General features: G+C 46.5%; 1 protein-coding gene across 1 annotated transcript in view; it reads right to left on the reverse strand.

Annotated features, from left to right (window-relative positions):
* Nucleotides 1–6,654, reverse strand: part of LOC104500325 (gamma-aminobutyric acid receptor subunit alpha-3-like) — a gene marked incomplete at its 3' end in the record, with an annotated part of 44,989 nt that extends 38,335 nt beyond the window's left edge. Inside the window, exons 1-2 of the mRNA XM_010143954.1 lie at nt 6,566–6,654; nt 1,690–1,811 (exon numbers count right to left, since the gene is read on the reverse strand). Of these exons, the coding sequence (XP_010142256.1) occupies nt 1,690–1,811; nt 6,566–6,654 (211 nt within the window). The remainder of the gene's footprint in view (nt 1–1,689; nt 1,812–6,565) is intronic.
* Nucleotides 6,655–11,419: the final 4,765 nt, after the last annotated feature.

Genomic DNA, 11,419 nt, shown 5'->3' on the forward strand with positions numbered 1-11,419 from the left:
CCCCACACACACACACTGAGGACAACTCATCACCAGCCAAGAGACCCCAAAACCTGTAGTCCTTGTTGAAACCTCTCAGCTGGGTCCAGGAGAGTGCTCCATAAGGAGAAATCAGAGGTAAAAGCAGTCTTTAAACATGAAATGTCTCGTTCAGGCAAAAACAATTTATTATGTTAAGCACGTTATTAAAGGATCTAAAGCAACAGAGCAGAGATGTTCCAAGAAAGGTTTTAACTTCCCCAGCAAGGGGCTCCTGGGAGTCCTCTTGTTAATACTTTGCACAGGGTTGTCTGCAATTGAGCCTACAGTGAACATAAATGCCCCCTCAGTCCCCTTTTAGAACTTGTTTCAGTTAAATCAATATAGCCATTGGGGAGAGTTGAGGAAGCAAAGCTATTAGCAGGACCGCAGCTAATTCTGGGGGAAAGAAACAAGCAACAAAAGCAATAAAACTGATGGATGGCTTCTGCAGACACAGTAACCCTTTCCTGTTCAGGTCCTGCAGCATGTCAGCCTATCAGATGTGATAGGCTGAATGTGTGTTCACTGGAGAAACCCTTTTCCTCCACATTTTACATGGTCTCTGCTTGGGATCAAAGTATTCCTGGACAGATGCAGGGCAGAGAACCATGGCACAGAGTTAGACATGGGGCTGGGGAGAAACAATGAGGCCGCTCTGAGAAATGAAGGGTGCAATTCCAGGCTGACACTGTATTACCAGAGCCCCCATCAGCATGCAAGAGCTCAGAAAAGCTCATTCCCAACCTCCCTTGGCATCGGGACCTTCAGGGAATGGGGAGGACATGGTGACTCTTTGTGTGGGGAATCATGGTCCAACAGCTTAGCAGAAGAGCTCAGAGCAGTGCAGGGACATCCCCTCAGCAGCCCCATGGTATACAGTCACTAGCACCTGAGAGGGGTCATCTTCTCTGCCACAGCAATGCCCCTTGACAACAACACATCAAGATACCACGCAGGTCCATGACTCTCTCATCTCAGCAGCAAAGCTCATGCCTGTCTTTCCCACACATTTCCTGTTGTTTCTGCCTCCTTACATCATACGAAATGCATGCCATAAGCATTCAGAGGGAAGCTTACTACCATAGTTTTGCTTTCTGAAATACCTTAAACATCTCTAAGTGCTTGGAGAGAAACTCAGCAGCAGTAGGTATAATGGCAGCGATGTTAAAAGCAGCTCAGGAGACAGCAGAGTCTGGCTGGCTGCCTGGTGCCCAAACCGGTACACAGAGAAGAGCTTGCCAGGTGACAGCTACATAGGAAATAACTGAGAAGATGTCAAGATAGAGGCTCTATAGCAAAGCCCACTGACTAAAAAGCAACACCAACATGAGTTGAAGGTTGTACAAATGGGTAGTATCATCATTTCTGAAATGATAATGCCTATAAAAGTAGCAGAAATAAGTTTAATCATATTTGCTCCATCTACAGGCCTGTCAGTGTAATGTTGTAGAATACCACAGCAGTCAGAGGCTTGGACCTCCCATCTCACAAAATATCAAACAACAAGATAGTACAGACTCAAAAAGGAGAAACCAGTAACAGACTGACTCTGCCACCGAACCACCCTCTCCTTCCAACAGCACCAGACTATCTAACAAGTCATCTGTGCAGCCTCTCATTTCTAAAGCTACACAGCTGTGGAAAACATCACTTCTCTACCCAGCTGACCTCCAAGTCCAGGTCTCAGGCGGTTGTCGTATCCATCCAACAACCTGTCCAAGATGCGGGTGAAAATGGTGATGTTATCTTTGCTGTCGTCAACGATGTCTGAAACATGCTTCTGAGAAAGCCTGGCACACAGGGGGAAAAAAGAGGAAAAACATAATCAGAAGACGAACCTACTCTTTACAGGCTCTGAACAGTTACTGTAAATGAAGGGGTATTGTTCCATGCTCAGCCTGTGCTACAGTGGGCCCTGAACTGCAGGATGAAGCCTGTTCAACATCTGTTGATAAGCTGATGTGCTTGCAGGGCCCCCCACAGGACATCCTCAAATAATTCCCCTATGGCTTGTGCCACTGAAGCCCTCACAGTGGGAGCTGAGGCATGCCACTGCACCCTCCCCACCTTTCCATGCTCAGGGACAGCAGCACCATGGGTAGTGGTTTAGGAGCCCTGGTTTTCCAGGGAGCCTTCCCCTGCCCCAGCATCCCTCACCTGCCCCTAAGAAAAGGCACTTTATGAACAGAGACTGTGGGAACCTCTGTTACTCAAGTGCCAGTATCTCCTTATGGGGAGCATGGAAGAAGTGATGTCAGTTATTTATGATATTGAGACATTTCCAAGTTCTGTGCTCCTGGGAAGAGAAAAAGGAGGTGGAAAAGTAGGAATTCAGTAAAGCAGGCTTGAAGCCTGCGTCCATTGTTAAATCTTTTCATGAACCATTTCTGTGGTTTGCTGAACCTTCCCTGTTTATAAAACCAAATGAGTTTTCACGTTCCTATCTCTGCTCAACACAAGAAGCCTGGAAGCTCCAAATAAGATGATTTCTTCGAGGCATTTTCTGCCCCAGGTGGAGTAAAATAAGTAGTAAGTTTCTCAAACAAAGCTCTTTTCACCAAGCAAAATCTTCAATGCAGTTTTGCAAGCCCAAGGGGCTCAAATAAGACATTTGCATTTTGCCTCTCCCTTTCAATCAACAGAAAAGAAGCCTGCAAATCCTTCTGAAACTGACTGTATTTAAAAGAGATTTCAAACAACACAGAGTACTGGTGCTGTGGCTCCAAGCACAGCTTTTCCTAGCAGCAGTAGCAGTTAGGACCAAAACAAATGGAAAGGCAGAAGATTAAGTAACAGAAAACCAAAAGAAAAATCTATAAAGACGCAAAGATTGCAAGGATGATAGAAGAGGAAATAAAAGAGACACCGATGAGGCCAAAGAAAGATTAAGAGGCACAGACAGGCAGTGGGATGGCTGAGAAAGCCCAGCCAAGCAGAAAGAGAGGAGGCTGCTGGAGTGGAGGAATCCTCAGCAGCAGCACCAGGGCCCCTTGGGAGCAGGGCAGCCCCAACTGGCAAATCCGCCAGGAGAGATAAGTGACTGGGGAGCACTGCCCAGGTGAAGACCATGAATGCACCAAACTAGAGACAGTGGTGGTGCAAGACATGGGTGCAATTACCAGGGAGGGAACCTATGACCTCTGAAGCAGGGTTCCACACTCCACAGCTGAGGAAAGAAAAGCTCCTGAGTTACTGCTTTCTAACACTTCTGCCCCCTTCCTTCTCCTCCCCAGCCTCATTTTCTCTTAGTTGATGTGTGCATCCATGGGTTTAAGCGTGCATCAGGAAGTAATTGGGGAAAAGAAACCCAGGAACATCATTTAAGGAGTTCTTAATCTGCTGCATCTCATCTGGTTAGAGTAGCTACTCTTGACACTACTAGCGTAAAGGATCAGTAGGGTGACAAGCAGCAGAGCTGGCTTAGAGTGTTCTGTCAAAATGTTCTCCCAACAGAAACCTCAGCTTCTGTAAAAGAAGAGCAAGAAATATTTTCTAGCAAAAAAGGAAAAATTTGGAGAAGGGTATGGGTATTTTTAGAGTCAGGCTGAATCAATATTATTCAACACACTGCAGCTAACTGAAATACTCCACTCTGGGCAATTTTGACATTAATTTACATTGGCATCAATGACCAAACACTCTGGGAAATTGCATTTCAAGTGCTTGAGATTCATGCCTCCAGGGACTGGATCCCAACTCCCCTGAGGCTGCTTAGCCTCTGGTTTTTAGAAAATCAATACCTGCTATCATGGGAGAAGTGGTCAAGCCAGGAAACGCAGTCTGTAAGAGCCCAACAAGAGTAATAAAGTGCTTAAACTGTAGCTCCTATAGGACATGGGAGTGAGGCACAGTCAGGAAAACACCTATCCCAGCCCTACTGCAACCTGTCAGATCCGAAACATCAAGCTGATTATTAAGAACTGCATCACAGCCTTTAAGACTTCCCATTTGAATCAAAACACTGCTTCCAGGGCCGGGATCCCAACGCCCCTGAGGCTGCTTAGCCTCTGGTTTTTAGAAAATCAATACCTGCTATCATGGGAGAAGTGGTCAAGCCAGGAAACGCAGTCTGTAAGAGCCCAACAAGAGTAATAAAGTGCTTAAACTGTAGCTCCTATAGGACATGGGAGTGAGGCACAGTCAGGAAAACACCTATCCCAGCCCTACTGCAACCTGTCAGATCCGAAACATCAAGCTGATATTAAGAACTGCATCACAGCCTTTAAGACTTCCCATTTGAATCAAAACACTGCTTTTAGTTTTTCATCTGGACTTGAAATATTTGAAGTAGCTGAACTCTCTGCAAGTAAGTAGACTTTTGAGGAATTTAACAAATGCCTACTGTAATTAGTGAGGTTTCAATTGTACCAGCTTTCAACAGATGTCACGGTTAAAAGCAATCTGTAACAGTGATGGGTATATAACCATCTATAACTTATTAATAGCTAGCATGCTTATGAAAGCTCATTCATTTATGTTTTATAAGCTGTCTTTAAAAGTATCCATAATATAAAAAGCAAGAGGACTGATTTTTGTGAACGAACTCCTGGCAGAGGCTCAGCAGTGATGGGAAAAATGAGTTTACAAATTTCAAAACGATTTTACTTAGCCTATCACTTGAGGTTTCAACTTCAATGTGGGCAGTGTGGGATTCACTCAAGAGGCTCTGAGGAAAGGGCAGTGCAGGCAGGGCAAAGGAAAGGGGCAGGCAGGGAAGAGCCAGCAGCACCTCTACCTAGCACCTAGTTTGGGCTAATTTCCCAGTCCAGCTGAGGTCTGGGCTGGCTCAACCTAACTTTAACATAAAGATAAAGCTGCCCTTTAGCAAGGCATAAGAACAGGTCTCATTTATCTCTCTCAAAACCCCAGTGAAGAACTTTAAGGAACTGCGAAGTGGTATGGGGATCATGGTTTTAAAATAATTGAAAGCCTTTAGGCAGGGAAGACAGAGGTTTACAGCAAATTTAATTAGGATAGACTTGTGGAAAAGTCATTACCTTGCCACCTGCCCCCGTGCCCATGATCTCTGAGGAGCTGGCTGCCACATCAGCATGTTAACCTCCAAACAAGGGTCCCCTTTCATGCAATTTAGGAAACAAATCCTGCGGACCAGAGCGACAGCCACATGGCAGGTGATGAGGGAGCAGTGGCAGCAGCATTTGTGACTACGTGATGGGAACCAAAAGGGCAGCAGGGGGGAAAGGCAGAGGGCTGCACATACAGGGCCTGCTGACACTCTCCCGCAGCCGGCATGGGGATGGGGACCCAGCTGGTTGGAGAGGAAGGCAAGAGGCCAGTGCCCAGGGCTGCCTTTGCCTATGCAGGCAGGCAGGCAGGAGCCTGCAGCTGTACACTGATATGAGGTTCAGCATCTGTTTGTCAAGGTATGCTCCAGATGCGTTATGTCTATGCCAAGTTAGATCCAAGCAGGTGAAGCGGCATGGGCAGGACAGGGTAGGAGCCTGCAGCTGTACACTGATATGAGGTTCACCATCTGTTTGTCAAGGTATGCTCCAGATGCGTTATGTCTATGCCAAGTTAGATCCAAGCAGGTGAAGCGGCATGGGCAGGACAGGGTAGGAGCCTGCAGCTGGACAAACAGCTGGATGCAGAGGGGTGCAAGGGTGAAGCGGCAGCACTGACATTTTTTCATGCATGAAAATCCTTGATCATTGGTGGACTTGTAACTCAGCAGACAGCATTTCAGTGTCTGTACCTGGCACTCTAAAGGCTTTTCTAAATTTTTCATAGAAGTCATGTATTATTTGCATTTCTCTCCCTCTGCACAGAGCTCTTTCCTCCCCATGGCTGGCAGGCTGTGCTGGGGGTGTCTCTGCTTGTCTTCCTCGAAGGGCCCTCTGAGCTCACCAAACCTCAGTAGAGGCTCTGGCAGGATGCAGAGGAGGGCTGCAGAACCTGTCACGGACTAACAGGCTTTTGACTTCCCCTGACAGCGCCCAGAGACTGGGAAGGTGAGGCTGGTGGCAGTGCTCTCTGTGGTGGGACAGCTGGAGCCTGCATGCCCAGAGACATCAACCCAGGCAAAGAGGGAGCAGCATGCCAGCCAGGGCTGGCCAGAGACTCTCCCATTCCCCACCTCCAACCTGTTGTGCTGTTCATGGCTTGTTATACCGTAAACAGCCAAATAGCTGAAGCAGTTTCATTTTCTTTTCCTTGAAAGAGTATTAAAACATTAAAAGGAGTCTCTCTCCCACATTAAAATTCAACCAAGCCAAGTCCTTGCCCAGAGTGAATTGTGCCAGAGTGAATCTCAAAACTGGTTTTGATGTAAAAAACTGCTGACAATTGTCCTTAGTGAGAGCACCTCAAATAATGCTAATGTAATCAGTTAGCTCAGCCATGAGGGACCGCACAATCCCCAGGTGAAAGGCATGAGGTGAGGGACAAGGAGAGGGTCAAAAACAGCAGAGACACTGTTTAGAGATGTGAAGGCCTGGACTGCTTCACATACTAGCCCCAGGATATTTAAACATAGCAAGAGGACTGCAGCCTTGGCCAGCAGCCTCAGCGCTCACTGTCTTACCCAGCATCAGTAGGGAGAGCCAAAACCAGGACTAGGACTCCAATTCTAATGAGAGACAGCGACTCCGTTCCTGGGAGCCTCAGCGCCATGGCATCAGCACGCAGCAACTGCCAAGCAAGCCTCCAAAACCTGCCAGGGTGGGCACAGAGGGGAAAGACAGAAAAGAGATTTTATTTACTACAAGGAAAGCAATCTGTTCTAGTTCAGTTTTCCCCAGCAGTTCATCCTTGTTAGCCAGCAGTTAGGATTTCTTGGGTCCTGTATTTGAAATCCCAGAGGCCCCTCCCAGGGACAAAAGGCGGCATCCTCCTCTGCAGCACTGCTGGCCCTAGTGATGTTGCAGCACAGATTTAGAGCCAAGCATGTATACACACATACAAACCCTCACCCCATCTTCACAGCTCATCCAGCAGCTCCCCAGATGATTCAGTAACTGGCAGCAAGTGCATGGCTCCACTTTGAATATAACCGCATGGGTTTTTCTTCCACCCATCGCTTCCTCCTCACTCTGTACTCTCAGTCACCGCCCTCCCCTTGCAGTGTCTTCCAGCTCCCCTGCTACCTGTGCTGCTCTGGGGACACCCACACAGCAGAATCACTTGCCTCAAGACTCATTTTTTCCAAACATCTTTTTCTGGACAGTTAGGCCCTCATTTAATTCTGATAATGACACTACCAGAAATTATTATTAAGTTTGGGCATTGAGGTGCAGGGTAGTGGGAGTGTTCAACTGTACTGCACTTAGTGTGCTCAGATTTTTCATTAATGCTCAGTTTTACCTTTATTGTGATGTTATTGCACATTTAACTGCCTTCCCCTTTTATGTATCTCATTATGTTGATGCACCTTGGAACAGCACTGCCAAGCAACAGCCTGTATAAATACAACTTGTCGTGACGTCTCCCCATCATGAAACCTCATGTTTGGCACACGTGGGATTCAGCCCAGCAGAAGCCAGGCACAGCTGGCAGTGTGAGCCCCCAAAGCTGTGAATGAAGGCTCACTTCAATCACAGCCTGCTGAAACCAGCTGCCAGCCCAAGCTGACCTCTAGATTTCCCCATTCAATACCCACCAAGCCTCATGCAGCTCATTCCAGCACAGAATGAGATGCTGGGTTGAAAGTCAAACCCCACCACCTGAGGGGCATTTCTCAGCTAGTGGAGGGTGCCCCAGCATGAAGGGGGTAAGTCTGAGCAAGAAGCAGGGGTTTCTGCACATGGACATGGGAGATGTGAACCCCCAACAGAAATTTCATGCAGAGAGAGCAGGGAGCTTGGCTGAGCAGGACGGAAACATCTGGAGATCAGGAATATCATGTATGTGAAGCAATGTCTATCTGGCTACCCCTGCCACAGACAACTGGAAGAGGAGAAGGGGCACAAGGCTGGACCAGGTTGGGTGTTACACCACAATTCTGCATTTAGCTACCCCTTGTAGTCCCACAACAATGTGGTCCTAGAGCCTTCCTGGATGCTGTGCCTTGCTTTTTAGTTCAGTACAGCTCTAGGAAGACGTGAGCAGCCACGTGGGCAGAAGGTAAGCGCCAGACACTGCAAGTCCTCATCCACCCACCTCAGCTTTTGTTCTGGCAAGATACTCATTAATGACAGGCACAGGAAAAAAAAATTAGCATTTGGCCCTAGCATTGCCTTGCTTTGAGCATAATTCAGATGTGTGTCACCTTTATCTTCCTCTCCATCTCTCACTTAAAATCCTTGCGAATACCAGTGCATGGATTAATTTTGTGTGTGAGAGCATTTGCCAGTGTGCTTGGGCCTTATTTAATCAGAGTGCTACCCAGGGAAGTGCAAACTTCACACTAAAGGAGCACAAGCTTGCTGAAGGCTGCAGAAGCCTTCTGGTGTGGGCATACCTACACCTCTGGTGAGACAGGCCCTGATCTGGTACGGCTCCTGTGGCTCCTGCCACCCTCCAGCTGATAAGGGACACAAAGAATCTTGGAAATTCAAGTATTTGCTGACGAAGCACAAATTAAGAGGCTGAACATCTGTTCTGCGGGAAATTCCAACAGTCAAGGGAGATTCATTTTAAATCACAACAAGGACAGCTAAAACGTTGATATTTTTTACAAGGCAAATTCAAAACTCCTACAATTAGCAGCTGCTCAACAGATTTCCTTTCAACTTTTCCTTTTAATTTCACTTAAACTTGCATATTATACAATAGAATTTAATTGATTTTTTTTTCCTAAGGCAATCTCAAACACTAGCTGAAAGCGACAAAAGCCCCAAACCATTGCTGATTTCCCTCTCCCCTCCCCACACCACCACTGAAAAATTTCATTGAAATTAACACTTCCTTATTCAACTGTTATTTCAATAGATGATTTGTTTGGCAGAATTTGCACTGCCGGCAGTTTTTGACCAGGAATATCCACATAAACAAGGACCCTCGGTTTTGCATTAGGTGCCTCCTGGCTCTGCATGAACTGTTCTGACTCCTCTAGTACATTTTGGACCATATTTATTTGAGTTGGTGAGACCATGGGCTGGGGAGATTATGCACCAAATGTGGGACAGAACAGCTGAAGAGGAACAGATAACGGGGCAGCAAAATAATTCAGAAAGTGATAGGGTCAGGGACACTGACAAAGCCAGAAGCACTTCAGTGTCCATGTAGGTGTGTCTAAGACATACCTGCCTGTACCAAAAAGCTCTAAAAACCTGCATATCCACCAAGCCTTGTTCATACAGTTTTCCTTCAGTATTATATGGAGAGATGAAGGATTAATTTTCTGCTTTGGATAGTACTGTTGAGGAAAGTGGTAGCCAGGGATAACAGGGCTGGTTGAATAAAGTTAAATAACTGCTTAAGTCTCATTTTAAACATCAGAAGCAGTTCTATATACCTGCACTAGGAGAAAAAAAATTGTTTTTACTACTTGCCCAAGTGATTACTTTGCCATGGCTCAGTTTTCTGGAACAAATGGAATGTCCCAAAAATGGTGTGAGAGTATACGGATAGCTGTTTTGCTATGGCTGCACTCACTGACTTGGAAGGACCACAGAGCATGGCAAATAGCTTGGCACCATTTTCTACCACCTTTCTTTGGTTCTTGTATCATATTTTTCCTGGGCAGCTGGATAGAAGAGGCTGTGTGATATTTTCCTTACTCTCTGGTTCCTTTACACTTAGAAATGGATGGCGGAGCAAACCCAGTCCTGAGGACTGTGGTTGACAGTCCCAGTTAACACAGCGGCAGGCCAAGCAGTGCTGGGGAAACAGCAAAAGGAACAACCTCCTTCCAGTGCTCATCACCCCATTGCCATGCAGGAAACACGTCTCTGGAGGATGAAAGGAGAAGTTGCAGAGGAGGAAGTTTCACCCTTCAGACAGTTGAGGGGATCTTCTAAAGCTCTCCATAGCCAGAGCCTATGTGGTGCCCACAGCACAACAGCTCAGCATCACCTCTTTCCTCTCCTGGGGCTCTTGCTAGTCCAGGCCGAGCAGCAGCCACAGGGACACACAGAATCTCAGCTGGTGCAAGTGCTTCATAAGCCAAATAGCCACTGGCCACACAGCCCCTCTAGTAAGGAGGTTTCTGGCCTTGTAGGTTTGTAAAGCCAGTCCTGGTTTCAAGGAAAATAAGCTGCTTTCAATAGACCAGTAACGGAGTTCCTCAGATTTTAGCCCCAAAAAGTTGCTCTTGGAGAGGACTGCCTGCCCCATAGCAGTTACAGCTTGTGGCAGAGCAGGCAGGAAGGGGTCCCTTGGTGCATGGTACTATCTCCAGCAAAGGACAGGAATGGAAATACCCATGACTGTGCATCAGGGACTGTAATGCTGGGGCTCCTCCAGCCCAAACTGGTGCTGTCCTTGCAGAAGGCACTTAAATATAATGCTATTCAGCTGTCACTTCCCACTCAGGAAGGCTCTCAAATAGTCAACGTCTTGATCTGAATACCTGCTGGGATGCCTGATCATCTGGGAATGGGAGGGAGGATGCAGGCAGCATGCATTTAACTGCATGTAACTCAATGAGACTTTACGAATGCTAATTGGATTGGAATAGTCTCACAGAAGAAAAAAAAACCCCAAATCTCATACTAGGTCTCTCTGAAAGGAAACTGCACAGTATCTCTAAAGAAAAAAAGCAGAATGCAAAGATTTCTAAGCTCAGAAAAGAGTGGTACAACTCCTTAAACTGACCACTCTTTCACCAAGGTTACAGAACATCACCCTATGGCTTCTGGTTCTCATTTGTGCTTATGCAAGATGGAGCCTACAGGTATGGTATGTGTTAAAAGCAGCTCTGCACTTCCTTCCTCCATCTGTCCATTGCTCATTTCTTAATGGCACAGCTAGCAAATGCATTCATCACTAATTCTGCAGTTGCTGGTAACCTCTACAGCTGAATCAAATGCAGATTTTCTAAGGAGCTCTCCTAACACTTTGCAGCTGGAATTCAGGAATACTTGAAGCTTACAGATCTGTGCACTCTGGAGTTTGGCAGGTCTCTTATCTTATGATACCTAAAGGCATCATAAACATACCCACTCCTCTCCAACACATGCGGTCTGACCAATCTCCAGAGCATCACAGTGGAACAATGCTCCTGAGAAATACAGCCTTCCTATTGGATGTGCAGTTTTGGAATGAGGAATTGGAAGATCTTCCATTTCCCCAAGATAGCAACATGTTCCAGCTCCTACTGAGGTGGGTTTGGGAACCAAAAAAGTGCAGGTACCTTCCAGATCAGCAAGGTATCCTATTAACTATGTTAACATTGAGTGTCTCCTCACTTGACATACTGAGCCTGATCTTTTCAGAAATCCTTATTCTAGAAACCATTAAATATTCTGAAATGCCTTCATAGGAAAGAGCGATCATT

The sequence above is a fragment of the Buceros rhinoceros genome, unplaced genomic scaffold (genome assembly GCF_000710305.1).
Source record: "Buceros rhinoceros silvestris isolate BGI_N320 unplaced genomic scaffold, ASM71030v1 scaffold1259, whole genome shotgun sequence".
Classification (NCBI taxonomy): Eukaryota; Metazoa; Chordata; class Aves; order Bucerotiformes; family Bucerotidae; genus Buceros; species Buceros rhinoceros.